This window comes from Elgaria multicarinata, chromosome 8, assembly GCF_023053635.1.
Source record: "Elgaria multicarinata webbii isolate HBS135686 ecotype San Diego chromosome 8, rElgMul1.1.pri, whole genome shotgun sequence".
Classification (NCBI taxonomy): Eukaryota; Metazoa; Chordata; class Lepidosauria; order Squamata; family Anguidae; genus Elgaria; species Elgaria multicarinata.
This window is the reverse complement of record NC_086178.1, coordinates 64296293-64314422: the sequence shown is the minus strand read 5'-3', so window position 1 is coordinate 64314422 and position 18130 is coordinate 64296293. Positions and strand designations below refer to the sequence as shown.

General features: G+C 42.5%; 1 protein-coding gene across 1 annotated transcript in view; it reads left to right on the top strand.

The window, feature by feature from the left end:
* Positions 1-221: 221 nt before the first annotated feature.
* LOC134403145 (guanylate cyclase 2G-like) overlaps positions 222-18130 on the top strand; it is a 58507-nt gene continuing 40598 nt past the window's right edge. The window contains exon 1 of the mRNA XM_063133253.1: positions 222-578. Within this exon, the coding sequence (XP_062989323.1) occupies positions 222-578 (357 nt within the window). The remainder of the gene's footprint in view (positions 579-18130) is intronic.

Below are 18130 nucleotides of genomic sequence, written 5' to 3'. Positions count from 1 at the left end.
TGTTGATTAAACTAACTCAGGCAAAGGGTGCTACTGCAAAGAAAGATGCCATGGTGATCATGGACTCTGTTAATTAGTACTGTTTAATGAATGGCATGCTATGGGCAAAGGTGTTGATATAACCATTTAAAGCAATAATATAAATAACACAGAGGTAAGGACAACAGAAGGTTTACAACTTAACAGTTAGCTTAGTTTTTCTTCCAATGATGCTGTGGCACATGAGCAAATACACACAGAATTTCGTTCCCATTTACTATTGTTCAGTGATCTCATTTGCTATTGCAATCTATTGCATTAATTCAGTTAGTGGTCTTGAAAGGTCCAAGCTCATAGTAGCCTTTCAGGCTCCTTGGAATATCTCCCATCCCCTGAGTGCCCAAAGGTTAAGCACGGTTTTCCAGATAGCCATCGATAAAGTCAATTCAGATCCTTCTTACCTACGCAACTATAGCTTGGAGTTTGTATATGCTGACTGTGGCTGTGAGGCTAAGAAGTCCCTTCATGCTTTCATCAACCAGTTTCAAAAGGACCAGATTTTGGCCTTGTTTGGACCAGTTTGCTCAGAAGCAGCAGAGGTAAAGTAAAAGTTCTTCCTGCTTTTTGATGATTGCACTGGCTTTTAGCTTGGATTAATTTCTTTGGATTTTGCAACAGTTTGTGACACTGGGCTTCACCTTTGTATTTCTACAAGTGGGTTCTGCAACAAAATGTTGCAGAATAGAGTACTTTTGTTTAGAGTTCTGGCCCACTAGCCAGGCATGCTCTTTTCCAGGATACTCCATTTCATCCCACCACCTTTTTCATTTTGTTCCTCAACTGTCACTCAGGATTTAGTGGCCACTGAGCATGCTCAATCCTCATCGGGGGGCCCTGTTCAGGATTCTCCCTCTTACATTTGATTTCTTCTCCAACTCTTGCTGACAGCTCGTTATTGTCTATGGATGGTACCATTTTTTTTCTACAGAAGGATAAGTACTTGGAGAATAAGTTCAGTATTAGTATATACTTTATGTTTTTAATGTATTGTACAGCATTCAGAGAACTTATTGGGCGGTTTAAAAGTATAATAAATAAATATGATATTTATTTATTTATTACATTTCTATAACGCCCAATAGCTGAAGCTATTGACTGATTATTCAAGGTCATTCCTAAGTTACATGAGTGTTAGTGATTCTGAACATAAGATCAGGTGCAACTGTCATTTTGCTGCAGCATTAAATGATATCAGGTGCTTCAGGAGGAATCCAAAGGGCCAAATTGATTGTTCAGAGACTCAAGAATCTTCAGCACAAGGGTGTATTTGCAGGCCATCTTAGCTAATTCCCATGGATCGATATGACTACTTTAAAGCTAGGTAATAGAAGAAGTCACAAGGAAGTTACAGAGTGTGCCAGTTCATAAGAACATAAGAAGCACCATGCTGGGTCAGACCAAGGGTCCATCTAGTCCAGCACTCTGTTCACCCAGCGGCCAACCAGCCATTGGCCAGGGACCAACAAGGCAGGTCATGGTGCAACAGCACCCTTCATCAATCCTAGCATCAAGTAGTTGGAATTTAGGAGACAATAATACCTAACCTGATCACTTTGACTGATAGTTATTTTTTCCACAGTCCAGAATTTTTAATTTAGAAGTCAGCAGTATTTCTAGTCTTCAGATGTAGCAATGTTTTGCACAGGTTGAGACACAAAGTGATAAAAAGAAAGAAAAAAGCAATGTAGCCTCTCATCCTTTTAGAATGGCCTGAAGATTGCATTTTATGAACCGAGTTCATCAATCTCTTTTTCTAAAATAAATGTGCTGCTGTATAACTAGAGCCATAGTTAATCTTTCCCAGCCCATTAACACATGAATGATCTATATTTCTAGCCTATTAGTTGGTTTTATGCACTGAATTACAAACAACTAAATGGGTCTATGCACGGCATGCTAAAATGACGGTTACAATACTGTTATAATTATCCAGAGATTTTAGAAAGTAATCCAAACTGCTCTTAAAAATACATGGAAACCCCATCTAATCTTAAATGCATTCAAGTCTGGGTGGAAAACATGTAGTTCTCCAAATGTTGGACTACAACTCCCATAATACTTGATCACTGGCCATGCTGGCTGGAATTGATGGAGCAATCACATCTGAAGTCCATAAGTTCCCCATTCCTGCTTTAAGCTTTGCTGAGAACCTTGCTACGCCTATGGAAATTTCTTTCCTCCTCATTGAAATCTGCAATGTCAGCCCTGGTTGCTGTGCAAACAACGGCTTCTGCAATCAGGAGAATTAAAGGACTCTTAGCTTGGCAAGTGGTTGTGGGCTGTTTTTCTTTGCCCGTACCAAGGACAATCCCAGTTAGGATCTTACCAATGGAAAGCTATGCTAGATTTCCTTTGCCATAGCAGCTATATAAGCCTTTTGTATGTTGCATTGCAGAGTGTTGTCTAGCCCTAGGCATTCTGGGACCCTGCTAGAGCTGCCAGTGTCGTTCAGCAGCATCTTCCATTCAATTCAATTAAAACACCACCATCTAGTGGCAGAATTATAGCACAACACCATGTTTACACAGGGCAATTTTGTGGGTTTGGTTTTTTTTCAAGCTAATTATCTCTATGTTTTCTGACAGTGGGATAAGGGGGAGATAGCACAGGAGACCTCCTGGCTGTTCTAGACATCATGTAATTGACCCGCAAACTTCCATGAGTGGCCAGTCACAAGCATGCTGTAAATAGCTCACTTAGAGAAGCCCTTTTGATACTACTATGTTACAGAGTTCTGTTGACACTGCCACTTTATTGACATTGATACTGTGTTCCCTAATACTTCCTTGGAAACAAAGCCTTGGATAGCACAGATGACTCAGGTGTAATTAAGTAAGTAATAGTACAACTCTGTGCATGCCCATTCAGAAACAAGTCCCACTGAATTCAATGGGACTTACTTCCAGGTATGTGAAGCAGTGGTATGAACCTCTTTCAGCCCACAGGGCCAAATTCCATTTTGGAAAAAGTGTCCAAAGCCAAAGGGTGGCACCAACTATACCAGCGTATTTTAGCTTAAAACTTTTACTGCCAGTAACTAAGTCTTAGGAGAAGCATCTTAGGAGAAATATTTATAATAATGGGAGGAAATGGCACAAAAGCCAGGGTATAACCATCTTGGAAACCCCAGAGGGCTGGGTGGTGACCCTGGACCAAAGATTTTGTACTCTTGGCGTATAGGATTGCATCTTTCCTCTTGGATAAGATGTATTGGATTGCATCTTTAATCTTAAACCCAGTTTTGTATCTTGCACCTACGCAACCCTCAGCTTAGAAAGATCAGTACAGAACTTTAATTGAATTGGGCTCTGTAGCAACAAGGTATGTCTGAAAGTCTTTTTTCTCATGTGATTTCAATCTATTAAGGGAACAAAGATGGTTCAAAACATGAGCATATGCACCAGGGCCATTCCTAGCTTGCACAAGTGTTCTCCAAACGAGCTGGCCACTCACAGAAGTTTCTGGGTCAATTTAACAATGCTGGAACCAAACCGGAGGGGGTTGTCCATATGGCTGTTTACACCACCGTAAATGCGCACTTTTGAATTTTCTGACAGATGACGCAGCTGCAAATGTGAAGCCATCCAGGGCCAAACCCTGGAAAATCCACTCCAAAAAAATTGGGCATTTACCCCGACTTTTTAGGCAGCAGAAACGGCTCTATGGCTGTAAAAAAACAAAACATAAAAGGGGGCAGAGAGGAGAGGAACAGTGCCGTTCCTCCCCCTCTTTTTAATTTGATGCTTTAAATCTGCGGAGCTCTGCAGAAACAAATATAACTTTGGGAGGACCAGGCAACACTCAATTTGTTTGGGAGAACCAGGCAACCACCAATCTGAATATGTGGAGCTCCGCAGATTGGGCTGTTTAAATTTAAAAAGGGGAGAGGGACGGCCCCGTTCCTTTCCTCTCCCCACCCCGTTTCTTTTCTTTCTTTTTTTAAAATAACTTTTCAGAGGCACTGGGCAGGAAAATTCTCACTTGCCTTTCCTGCTGGAAAGGAAGGCAAATGCGGGTGCAAGGTGCCTCCCGGCGCCGAAACGCTTCCGTATAGACTGGGGTAAGGTCTCTTGTAGTTCCCCCCTCTTATTCCTTTTTAAAATAAATCACAGATAAGCTGGAATAACCCCCTAATGGCATGAAATTGGCAGCTTGTAAAACTGGCATTGCACTATGAACTTGCCTTGGAAGGGCTTTGAATGGAAGGAAAAGAGGGTAAAATGCCTCCATGCAACAAAGGGAGGCAGAGCCAATCCCTATCCCTTACTTAGAAGTAAGTCCCATTGTGTTCATTGTGATGAACATTGTAAACTTACAGCAAAATCTTACTTCTACTCAGAAGTTAAGTCCTGGCTTTCCTACGGGCTGTGAGGAAACAGACAATAAGTACCCCCCTCCTTTGCACACATGCCAGGGAGAGAGCGAGGGAGGTACGCCCTCGATTCAACTGTGTCTGCCATTTTAAAAGAGCCCCGGGAAACAGCAGCAGGACCTTCCCCACCTCTCTCCTCCCATGTAATCCAATCCATATCAATCGCACCAAAGAGACAGGAAGTACAAGCTCTGAATCACACCTGTGAATGTAGGAAGCAGTCTGAAATCGCTTCTACGCTGGAGACTTTTATCTTGTAATCCTATGCAAGTTTAGACAGAAAAGAAGCCTACACGACCCAGGTCATTGTTGTTTTGGCAATTAATCCTATTGTTACCAGAACTGATTGTTAGATATGTTGGCCTATTGTCTATTTGACACACCATCCTGTATATATCTACTTTTTATATATATCAAATACATTCATTCACAAGTTTCCCTGTTATGTTGAATGTCCTTTGATTTGTTTGGTGCTCTTCTATCCAACCCATAAATTCAGTCACCCTTCTCATCCATAAAGACTACACACACATTCAGACTAGATGATGAATATTCACATCCTGATTTTCTGGTGCTTTTGTTGCACAACCTTGCAGTCCTCAAGACATAGATTTAGAAGAAAGGAAGAAATCAGACTAACAAAAGTCCATACATTTTATCTTCCGAGCCTCTCACCTGTTTCAGTAGAACAGCCTTGTGTCTTTGACCTCCTGTATCTCCTCCTTGCTACTTTTACTTGGAGCTTTTTTAATTATGCAACATTACAGCTGTTACGGCAACACCCTCCTATAGTTATAAAAGCTCACTCTGTTGTTACACTATTCTGATCCTCCTACACAGGTAGAGTTGTCAAACTGATACACTTCTCTTAAGCCACAGCTTCGAATGTTATTTTCTGAGGGACATCTTGTAAAGAATTTTTGGTCCTTCACAATTTTCCAATGTGACAACACAGCATATCAGGCAATTTCTAACAGAGGGTAAATCTGCAAAAAGAAAATATTCAAATTTCAATAAACAAAATGATTCATGTATATACTTCCATCCAACAAATCACAAATCAAATCCACAGTGAATGCTGAATTAAAGGCCATGGTTTTGTTGTCCCAAATGTCAGGGCTCCATGTTCCATTCTCTGCCACACTACTTTGCCAGAGGTGAAATCTCATATTCTGGCACTCACACGAGCAAACTAAGCAAGGTTGTAACATCCATCCTATCAGCCCCAGCCTCCTTGGATTATATGATTAGAACCACTAGGCTATGAATACAAGCACTATTGAGAATCTATTGTGTAGAGCATTAGCATTATGGTTAATTCAGTTCTTTTGATAGCAAAGCCTCACACTAATGAAGCTTCTTCCGCCCATTACAAACCATAGATAAACCATCCCTTGTAAACTCAATCTGACCCTTCTTTTGCTTCAGTTGGTTGCTTTTTTACCTACTTTGGGAGCTGCTCTTTCCATGCTAGGCACATGGACCACCTGGGGCAGGGCCCTTAAGTGGATTCAACTTCTTTAGCTGGTTCTCTGGTTAGACCTAAAAGCAGCTAAGTAGGCGGTATGGCACCTGTGAGGATGACACAATTTGGAAGGGCTGAAGGGTATTAGTATGGGTGTGGGAAGGGTGGTTTAGAGATCGAATATTGACTAACAAAATATGTGACAAAGGAATCTTAATGCACTGAGGTGAAGGAAAATGTCTTGCAGGCTCCAGAATGGTTGCTCCATTCAAGCAAGGAAATCTCTTTTGTACAAGCACAACTGGGAGAGGGGCCTTTGGCCTAGTTTTCCTTAGCCAGATACACAAAACATCTTGGATTTAGGCTAGGGAGCCTCCTCTTGTTTCAAAATATTATGGATTTTTTTTTAATAGCATAAAATAGGCTAGCAGTTTTAATTGACTAAGGCAAAGTAGAAGTCAATAGTTTGGCTGAGGTGCAGCTTTGGTGGAACTGAACAAGTTGCTGTATGGAAATCTGATGTAGGTTGTGGTGTTCGCTTATAGACAGGTATTGCTTCCATTGTGCTTTGCATTGTAAATAACACAAGTATTATGGCCAGATCTACACCAAGCAGGATAGTACACTATGAAAGTGGTATGAAAGTAGTATATAAGAGGCAGGAGCCACACTACCGCTTTATAGCCATAGTGAAGTGCACTGACAACTGTTGGGACCCATTGACACATACCATGTATCACTTTCATACAGATTTCACACTGCTTTCACAGTGCTATATCCTGCTTGGTGTGGCTTCTGCCTCTTATATACCGTTTACATAGTGCTATATCCTGCTTGGCGTAGATCTGGCATACAGAAACACCTTAAATCTCTAGTGCTTTCTTATTCAAAGGAAATTAAACTCTTCATCACTGCCCCTGGAACTTCTCACTACAGTTCAAGATGAGGAGACAGGGCTGGCGGAGTGAGGCAGCGACCTCAGGTGGCAGAAGGTAGGGAGTGGGGAATGGTGGCAAGATGTAGAAGGACAGATGCGTGTATATCACGTGGCTTGCCTGCCACTAAATCCAGCCTGCTGTCTTCCTCAGGAGTAATGGAAGACAATTGCCCATTACCACTGTTAACTGCGAAACTGATCAGCTTCTGTGTGTGGAATAGGAGAGGGATGCCATCTTGTCTTTTGACTCAGAGAGGAAAATATCTTGGGCTGGCCTGTAGGGAGAGGTGAAAAAACTAGTATCTAGGAAAGCCAAACTTTACCCAGCCCTTAGCATAGTGGTGACAATGCCCTAAATATAGATAATGTACAAAACTGAAATAGAAGTTCATGTTGATTTTAGTGGTTTCAGTTGGTCAAAAACCAAGAATTTGCTCCTGATTTGTTACCCAACAATAAAATGACACCAGAATATTCCTCCTCCAGTAGTGAATCATAAAGTTAGTACAGGATCTTCTAATCTGTTGATCCATGTTTGCAAGCTTGTATTTATTTTTGTGTGTAGATACAGCAGTCAACTAGCCAGTGAGATGAATGAATGAATTTTATTTACGGTCACAAGACCAGCAAAAAACAACACAACAATATAAGCACATATAATATTCCCAAACCAACAGAATAAAATCAGACTATGAAGAAAACAATATATGGTAACAATTAATTAGTTAAAATATGTCCCACATATTTTAATAGATCAAAACATTGTCACAATCAGATGATATCATCCCACGCCGACAAGCAATTGCTGCAGCACAAACTTTAGCCACCTTGGAGGTTATTTGAGAGTTCTGATCAGCCAAAAGATAGCCTGTATAGAACACATCAGATCTCCCAGGTATTCCTTGTAAAATAGGAGTGATGAAAGTATGCCGAAAGTCACAATAAAAGGAGCAGTACAACAGTACATGATCCACAGTTTCTATCATGTCAGCTTTACAGGGGCATAAGCGCTTAGAATATGGAATATTATTAAATTTACCCTCCAAAAATGCAGAGAGAAGCACATTAAATTTAGCCTGCGTGAATTTTGGAATTCCTGTATTTTGGAATAGTTAAAGAAGTTAAATATGTTGCAGGAAGGAGAGCCTGCCCCCGATCTCTAAATTCAGGATATGGGGTTGCTGCTCTTATATGATCTTGTAACTCAATATCACTAATACGCTGATATATATCCTCCTTGGCTTTTGAAAGGCCTAATGTCAAAATGGCATTTCGCGAGAAACCCAAAATGCCCAATTTTTCGTTCACAGCCCTTTTCCATTTAGACTGGAATGCATCAGTCAGAGTCAAAGGGGCCAAGCCTTGAGGAGAGAATGTCATTTTTAGCCAGAAGTTTAACTTGTACCTCCAGGCACGGGATTCAACCGAGATTTGACCTGTCTCTAGACGTAGAAGTACGTTGGGCACACAGCTTGGAAGACAAAGAATATTTCTCAGAAATTTTGTTTGGGTGGATTCCATAGCAGTAAAATTGCTGTAAGTGCAAAATTGTGCACCGTAAAGCAATTGTGTTAATACCTTGGCGGAAAACACTTGTAAGGCTGATGGTATGTACTGTCCTCCTTTGGCATAAAAAAAAGAAATTAGTGATTTGGCACTCCTCTGTGCATTTGCAATGGCATTAGAGATTTGACTCTTCCATGAGCCAGACGATTGAAAGATGACTCCCAAATATTTATAGGTTTTAACCTGTTCAATTAAATGCCCATTTATCTGCCAATGATGTTTAATCCGCTTTCTGGTAAAAACCAAGACTTTAGATTTAGTGTAATTAATTACCAACTTTTCGGTTTTACAATAGATGCCTAAAGCTCTTAATAACCGCCTCAAGCCAATGCATGTCAAAGAAAGAAGTACCGCGTCATCTGCATATAGTAAAATGGGCAACGATCTATGTGCCAACTTGGGAGGGTGAGAGTTTATCTCAGAGAGCCCCTTGACCAAAGAATTGATATAAATGTTAAACAAGGTGGAGGCAAGAACACAGCCCTGTCTAACACCAATGTGAGTTGGAATCGCTCTGGTCAGATGGCCTACACGGTCGCATCTCACCTGCACCCACGTTTTATCATAGAGGCTACGAATAAGAAACAGCAATCGCCTATCAATGTTGGTATCCTCAAGCCTTTGCCACAACCTGTCTCTCGGGATTGAATCAAAAGCAGACTTAAAGTCGATGAAGGCTGTGTAAAGTGCCCCTCCGGAAGCAGAGGAGTATTTCTCAGCCAGATGTTGTAGTACAAGTCCTTGATCCGCTGTGGAACGCCCAGGTCTGAAGCCTGCCTGCTCATCTTCCAGAAGATTTTCCTCCTCCATCCAGCTTAAAAGTTTCTCAAGGAGGTGGCTAGCATACAACTTACTCACAATGCTCAGCAGACTAATTGGCCTATAATTAGCAGGGTCCCCTCTTTTCCCTTTTTTATATATCGGAACAATTGTAGCAAGGCCCCAGTCCTCTGGTATACATGCTGTCCTATTGATACAAGTAAATAAGACTGCTAGAACAGGGGCCCACCACTCCATATTGGCCTTAAGCATCTCAGGAAGGATATTATGACTCCCGGGTGCTTTACCTTGTTTAAGTTTAGAAATAAGGCTTTTAATTTCAGAAATAGAAACGGGAGGCCAATCGGGGATATTCGCCAGTTCAGTTTGCGACAGTGAGATTCCAGTTTGTCTTTCTGCATACAGTTCACTAAAATATAGTTCCCAGGTCTTAACAGGAATATGAAAGTCCATTCTACCTGGTTTACTCTGCCAACCAGAGGAGACAATTCTCCAAAAGGTGGCTGTGTCCCGAGCCCTTGAAGCGAAAATTAGATTCTGCCAATCCACTCTCCGTGCCTGATTCTTTTTCTCCTTAATCAAGTTTTTATATCTCTTCTTTAAAGACAACCATTCAGAGGGTAGAGTCGGCAAATCCAATTCCCTGTACCTCCTGTATTTATCTATTAAGGATTTCTTCATATCCACACAATCTTGGTCAAACCAAGGTTTGGATCTACAGGGAGGGACATATGTGGTTTTTTTCCGAGTCAAACAATTTTGAAAGAGTAAAATAATCTCTTGATACGACTCTAAGACAGTTTGCGAGAACCCCGCAGTTAGCAAAGTGTCTCGCAATCTAAGACAATTTTCTGAGTGTAACAATAGCCGTAGGTCGTTATCTAACCTGCCAGACCATCTTACACGTGAGGCTCTAATTTCAGGCTCAGGGAAGATCCAAGGTCCATGATCTGCATGGACTTCCTGATCCCTAAGGTTCAGGAGTACCATTAAAGGAAGGTGGTCACTCTCTGTACATGTACCCACCCTGCAACTAATCACCAAATTTAACAGATTATACGATACAATAAAATTAGGGGTGTGATCCGCTCCGATTAGGAGCGTAGAAGCAGTAGCGGATTGGCCTGCTCCGCCTTACCCAGAGGCGGAGTAGGAGCGGACTGCGGACCCCTAGAAGCAAGGCGAAGAGAAGCGACCATTTTTCGGAGCTCCTAGTTCAGGCGGAGCGCTCCGGTCGCCATCTTGAAAACATTTCGCCATAGGATTGCATTGCGGCAAATAATCGCTCATAACTAGGTTGTTTTTGAAGCTATTGTTCTGGAAATTCTTGTGCTCAGAGAGTCGTGGATGGGGGTCATTTTGAGACCACTCTCACCTCTCTGCGTTGTGTGGGTCGCGTGCTATATTTTTTTGAAAATCGGGTCAACCGCGCGGCTCAAACGGCGTTTTGAGGGATTGCATTGAGGGAAAGAATCGGGGATAACTGGGGGGGGGTTTAAGCTATCGTTCTGAAAATTCTTGTGCACAGAGAGTCGTGGATGGGGTTCATTTTGAGACTACTCTCAACTTTCTGCGTCGTACGGGTCGCGCGCTAGAAGTTTTTAAAAAATCGGCAGGAAAAATACCTTTTTCAAAGGGCTGAGGGGCAGAGTCAGCTCCCGGTCATGATGATCCCAAAGTTAGAGGAGGGCATAGGCAAAACAGGTAACTTGGGATTCTGGGAAACTTCTCTTTCTTCATCTGAACGGGCTTTTCCCCGTGTTTTTTAACACAGTAGCCCCAGCAAATGCACAAACACAACCTGAAATCATATACTAAGCCAAGAATAAGAGATTTATTTATTTATTTATTTATTTATTACATTTTTATACCGCCCAATAGCCGAAGCTCTTGATGATAGCACAAGAGATAGAAGCACAAGAGATAGAAGCACAAGAGATAGAAACACAGCACTGCTCCCCACCCTAACTTTGGGGAACAACTGAAAAGATGTGGTGCAAGGGGATGAGCTCCCCTAGGGCATCTCATTGTGGACGTGCCCCCACTCTCTCCTGCACTGGAAGGCCATTAGAGCCTTCCAAAGAGAGTAAAACGGTGGAGCAATGCCTATCATGAGTTGAAGTGAATGTTCACTTTTTAGTGGTGGAGCGATGCCTGTTATGAGTTGAAGTGAGCGTTTACTTCTTAATCTCAGAGCTGTTGGTGGCTGTCTTGAGTTGAACTGGCAGCTGCTTCCCCCTCCCCCGGGCACGTCCCCCTATTGCTGGTAAAAGACAGATATAGCCTTTTTTAAAAAAATCTTCTTGCTGTTTATTCAGCAACACTGCTGCTTTTAATTCCACCCCTCCTTTGTTTATTTATTGATTTATTCCATTTTATATGCATTACTGGCTTATCCTTGGCTCACTTCCTTATGCCCCCAGAAATGCCAGCTGCATGCCTGCCTGCCTTCCCTCCCTCCTCCCCTGCCCACCTCGCAGGGATGTTGTGTGTGTGTGGCTTTGACTCAGGGGAGAAGTCCTTCCTGCGCTCACTTGGAGTTTTGGAAGTTCCAAATTTTGCAGGTTTAAGCCCCGCCAAAAAACAGGGGATGATGGGACTGCCTTGAGTCTCGGCGTGCGTATGTATCCCTGGATAAGCTTTCATGGTGGCGAGTTTGAGGTTTCTAACGTGCAAATTGACGGAGCTATGGAAAGGGGTGTGAATGGGGTGCCCGATTTTCAAAAATTCCCCAAAAATCAGGGGATGATGGGATTGCTTTGAAACTTGGCGTGCGTGTGTATACCCCCATGAGGTGTCATGGTGCCAAACGTGAGGTTTCTAACTTGAACAGAAAAAAAGTTGTATAATTTTTTAGCTTTCAATGCAAGCCTATGGGGGGGGAAACGGAGCTCCGGATCCGGATCCGGAGCTCCGAGCGGAGCGGAGCGGAAGTGGGTGGAGCGGGGGCGGGGCGGAGCGGCCCGATCCGGAAAATGGTGGATTTGCAAGTGAAGCGGAGCGGGGGGTCCGTGCACACCCCTAAATAAAATAATCAATTGTTGATGCTCCAGAGCCTGATAAAAATGTGTATTCACCTTTTCTGTCTCCCTCTGTACCCCCATTTAACAACACTAAATCTAAATAATTTATCATATGTAGGAGGCACAATCCGGAGTAATTGCAACCACTGTCTTTAGACTGCCTTTCAGGTAGTAGATGTGCCACCTCTGTTTCAGGAGGGTGTTCACCATAATGGCGGTAGAGAGCTTCATCATTCGGACCAATTCTGGCATTAAAATCTCCTGCCAGTATCACAGATGCTCCTGGATGCTCAGATGTCTTTCTTTCAATGAACTCTTGCAGTCTGAACCACCTATCTTTATTTAGATGTTTTTTACTCAAAGTGGGTAGATAAACATTTATTAATAACAAGGAGAAATTAAATCACTAGAGAAATTGCAATACCAGGTAAACAATCTGAACTAGTGAAGGTGGCTCTGAGTTTAGTTGAAACCAAAATCCCAAGGCCTCCCTTAGAACGCCCTCCCCTAGTACTTGGCTCTGCTTTTAAAGAGTAGGTTGCAAAGCCATTCATTTCCAGTTCCTCCCTTATCCAAGTCTCCTGTAGCAGTAGGATATTGTGATGGCTAATAAAATCCTGTAAAGATGGATCAGCAGTCTTGCTCTGCCAGCCTGCAACGTTCCAAGAAAGCAATGTTAGTTGTGAATTCTGATGGCATAGATTTGGTCAATCCAGGGTATACTGAGTCTTTCCAACAGGGAAACTCAAAGGGCTACACATTACTATGGGAGCTGCAGAGTTCAACCCTTTCAGGCTCAAACCTTTAGGGTTTGGCAAGAGAGTCCTCTGAACCATTTTATGAGGAGATTGTACATCGGCTTTTCCCTTGGAGATAGCCCTACTTCTCTCATGGGTCTGCTCCTTTTCCCTAATTGATCCTACTGCGCCAACTTCATCCTCAGCAAGTTCAATGGCCTCCATAAGTGGACTCAATTTACTCACATTTGAAACTATTGGATGATATACATTAGGTAGGTGTCCTCCTATCGCAGCTGCTTTCTGAGGAGAACCAATTTCCGCCACATCCAGCTCTCTCATCTCAAACCAGGTTAATTTGGAGACAGTTGCTGTTTTTGCAATAGCAAGATTTTTAGGGGTATAGTCAGGATCACATTTACAGGTGAGTGGATTTATCTCTACAGTAACCTGTTGTCATGGAGGGCATATCTTTTCGCCCAAAGCTCTCAGCTCAGCACACTCCCAACTTACAATGTTGTTCACTTGTTGGTCTATTACCGGACTCTCTATGGTTCGGTGGACCTCCCCGTGATCACTTAGGTTTCTTTGCCCCACCTTCATTTTTTCCAAATGTGATTTTAAGAAATTGAGTCTATCAACAATTTCATTTTGTGCATCATGAGATAGAGCAGAGAAGGACTCTAGTAACTTCTGCTCTTCAGCATCGAAGGGTACTTTCCTCTTTTGTGATGTCAGCCTTTGTCCATAGTCAACAGGATGTAAAAGTTCTCATGTCTCTAAATCACTCGAGCATTCATGGATAGAAGGGTTGTTCCCTGCACTATCAAAGTCAATTAGATTATTATGATTAGATGATTCCTCAATTCAAGCACTTTTAGTATGTGTGGGCAAGTGGGGACCCAAGGGAAGGGGAGGTGCCCAGTTCTCAAATAATCTAGAAACCAATATACCACGCTTGCTTAATAGGCCCCTACAATCATACACTATCTTAGCTGAATTCCAATTGCAAAATGTGACTACTGCACAAGCACGAAAGACATTAAAATATAGGTATTCAACCCTTATTAGGTCCTCTATTGAAAAGAGACCTGGAAGAACCAGTTCCAAAATTTTATAGAAATGACGTTTACGTTCATTTTGTGATAAAATCCCCTCTGGTTTTGGATACTTTGATAAGACTAATTTATTTCGATTCAATACTAGTCTCCAGGTACAATCTTTTACAATTGTCTTTTGAGGTGTTTTGGTTTCTATCAGGATTTGAATCCATGGATCCTGGATTATAGGGCTCTTCCTTGTAAAATCCTGCTTTTGAATTGATGTAAACACTGGGGTCTGGGTTAGGTTACCCATAGCAGTCTCTGAATAGTGTTTGTTGTTATTTTGATTTACCTTGCTTTTCATGGGGGATTTCTCCATATTCTGGTTGGAATTCAATTTTAAGCTGTTGTCAAGTATTTTAAAAAGTTTCTTATAATCCATTTTTTAAAAATGAGCTGGCTTTGGATTTCTTACATTTTTAGTTTTCTTTGTGGCTATAGCCCGTCTTTTGCTGCCTCCCTTAATACGCGCTTTCCCCCCTGGCATATTTGTGCCCCTTGTAGGGGGGCTCTTATTGTTAGTCGGCAGTCCAATTGTTACTTTATTGGAACTTAACCAAGTGCTTTTATAGATTTCCGCCAAAGTAGTTAATAATTTGTTGCATTCAGCCAGATAAGATTTTATATGTTCAATGTCTTCTGTTAACGTAAGAAGACCTCCTAGGATTGGCATACCGTCCTCATTTATCGTGCAGGGTTGAATTGGAGCCTCTTTCCTGCCTGGAACCATCGCAGCAATTTGCCTTTCCATTAATTCCTCTATCTGGGTAGAATTGTCAGGAGGTAGGTGGAGTTTATCTGGCGACTGATACGGTTCTTGAGGTGCTAAACTCTCTGCAAGAGTCAGCTCTGCTGCAAGGCTGACTGGATCGGAATCCTCTTTGTAGTCTTTGTAGTCATGGAGATTCCCTTTAAGATCCAAGCTCCAGTCCAAATTAGAGTTAGGGGGAACTGGGGAGTGTGGTTTCGCATCTTCCAACTCCTCCACCCCCTCCCTTTCCCCCTCCTTCTCCTTGACTGTAAGGAAGTTGATGATTTCTGTTTGAACTTTGTGCTTCTTTAAGAGAACACCTGTAGATACAGGAACAAGCCCAAGGGTTTTGTAGTCCTTTCTAGTTAGCACCATTGTTCAATTATTTTCAGAGACTATCTCCCCACAGCTAGAAGTTGAGTGCGTATCTGGCTTTTTAATTGCAAACCTCCTTCATAACTCCTCCGCAGTTCAGTCTCCGATGCCTTTATCACCCAAGCCGGAGACGCTGCCCTCCTCCACTGAAGCTCTAGTAAGTATTCTCTAGCTAAACTATGGGTATGGAAAACCTTTCAGCCCTCCTGACCCCTAAAGGACAGATAAAACGCCGAGCTTCTGAAATCTTGTTAGCCAGCATTAACTTTCAGATTTGAGGAAGGAGATAGTAGTCAAACAGTCAAATACCAGAGTGGACTCCCACACTCCCACACTCCGACTCTCTCGTAGCTTCAAACTTCAAACTTCAAAGGCAAGGCAAGGCAAAGAAGTAAGTAAAAGTAGAATTAAAACAAGTAAAATTAAAACCTTCCTGGAGCTCCAAAAGGAACTGTTGCTGCTGCAGGCGCCATCTTGAATCCGCCAGTGAGATGTAGTGGCTAAGATGTTGGACTGGGAGTCGGGAGATCCGGGTTCTAGTCCCCACTCAGCCATGGAAGCCCACTGGGTGACTTTGGGCCAGTCACAGACTCTCAGCCCAACCTACCTCACAGAGTTGTTGTTGTGAAGATAAAATGGAGAGGAGGAGGATTATGTACACCACCTGGGGTTCCTTGAAGGAAAAAAGGTGGGATATAAATGAAATAAATAAATAAATAAATAAATAAACAAACTAAACTGGTAGGCATTCTAGCAGCACGAACCATATTATGTCCTCCACCATTCATATAGCACAGTGAAGAGCTCTCACTGATTTCACATGGTTTTCTCTGGATCACTCCCTACCATCCTGATAAAGTGAGTTCATACATGCTGGACACTAAGATGTGCCTACAAAGATCCCATGTTAGATGACCAGTTCCATATGCAATTCTTTGTATGTATAGAACTGCTCCTAACATTAGGGTGAATGTGGGATCCCACAAGAACTCTATATGCTTATCATGGATCTCTGGGTCAGAACCAATCTACAGGGAAGCACTACTCTGGCAGAACCTACATTCATTATGGATGGACTTGAAACTGAACAAAACTTGGAATGCTTTGAGACATTATTGATATGCAGGAATACAGGAAGCACTACTCAATCATGGTTCCTATATTCACACATATAATTAACATTCATGCTCAAAGCCCTGTGGTGGCCTTGAATCAGTGCTGCATCAGTTGCACAGTTAAGAAGTTAGTACTTACCCCAACTTTTTCAGTGGGAGTGAGGTCACCCCAGGTCTTCTGCCATCTGACCTCATTCTGTGGTTAATTTGGGGAGCATTTTGGGAGTATGGTGACCAACAATTGTTTGCTGGAAGCCAGGAAGAGGGCAGGGGGGCAGCTCTAGTACTTGGATGACTTCCAGAACCGCCCCCGCCCCCTTCTTGGAATGGGGATTACCAGGCACAACTCCACAGGAGTGAAACTGTGGGGTTTAGGGGAAACACAGTGCCAATGCAGCACTGTCAAGACAACCTCAGGTCAAGTTGAGTCAAGTGAGGTATGGTTTGTTCAATAACAAAGCAAGATTAGACCTGGCAGGGTCTTTCAGGACCTTAGACAGCTCCAAGTTAGCTGAGACTGAAAGTGTCTCTACATTAAGGGAAATTGTGTTGCTTACCCAGGGCTTTTATGCTTCCTGCTTCTTTGGTCCCATTGTTATGGGTTGAATTACATGGGAGGAGAGGGTTAACAAGGGGTTTGAATTGAATACTTCCCCACTGTTCAGTTCCATTAACTTCTACTGAGAGAGAAGATTGGCAGAATATCCTTCTGTTTCTCAGCTATTACCACTTTAAAAGTGGTTCTTTTTATCCTGGGATTTCCAGAGATTCAGTGGGAGATGTCCTGGTTGTTGATGACATCATAAAATCAACCTGAAAATTTCAGTGAGTGGCCAATCATGAGCATGCAATAAATCACTCATTTAGCGGAGCCCTCAGTCAAAGAGAACTGTTGATTCAACAACAGACAAATGCCTTCTGAAGCCTTATAAAGGCCAGCAGCTCTAGATCTGCAGTTAGCTCCACCCCTTAGATAAATGGTTTGTTTCTTAAAGGGCCATTGTCTGATTTTGTAGTTACTTTTCCAATGGAGTGGTGAAAGTTGTAATGGGGGAATATCCCCTTCATCCAAAGACTCAGGTAGAACCACATCTTCTGGTCTGGCAGGCCCTGGCATAGTGGGGGTCAGGAGTCCTCTTCAGAGCCAGATGGTAGATTGAGGTTGGGGAACAAGACACACCCACATGCACACATGTGTATGTGTGTGCACGCACACATGCACACATCTCTTTTCCACCAAGAAAATGGTGCTGAAGATAGATAACAATCAATCATACAAATATTTTTTAAAAACGTAGTTAAAATCAATAATAAAACAAAACACATATAAAACCACACCAAAAGTTACAGGATAAAAACAGTACTGACCCCCAGCAGACTATATAACAAGCCAAAGGCCTGCTTGAACAGAAATGTCTTTGCCTGTTGGTAGAAGGACAACAGAGAGTGAGCCAAATGAAACTCCCTTCACAGGGAGTTCCAAAGCCTGGGAGCAGCCACCAAGAAGGCTCTCTCTTGCATCACTTCTAAATGCCTCTGTAGGTGGCATTACCAAGAGAAGGAATTCTTAAAAACTGGGCAGGCTCATATAGGAGAAGGCAGTCTTTCAGGTAGCTTGGCACCAAGCCATATAGGGCTTTTTAGATCATAATCAGCACTTTAAATCATTGCAATGAAGCTGTTGTAACAAGAGAGTCATGTCCTCATTGGAACCTGCCCTGGTCAACAATCTGACTGTAGCATTCTGGACCAGATATAATTTCTGAACAGTTTTCAAAGGCAGCCCCATGTAGAGTGCATTCCATGAGTCCAAATGGGATGTAACTAAGACATGTCATTGCAGGTTCAATCACCTTTAAGAATGGAC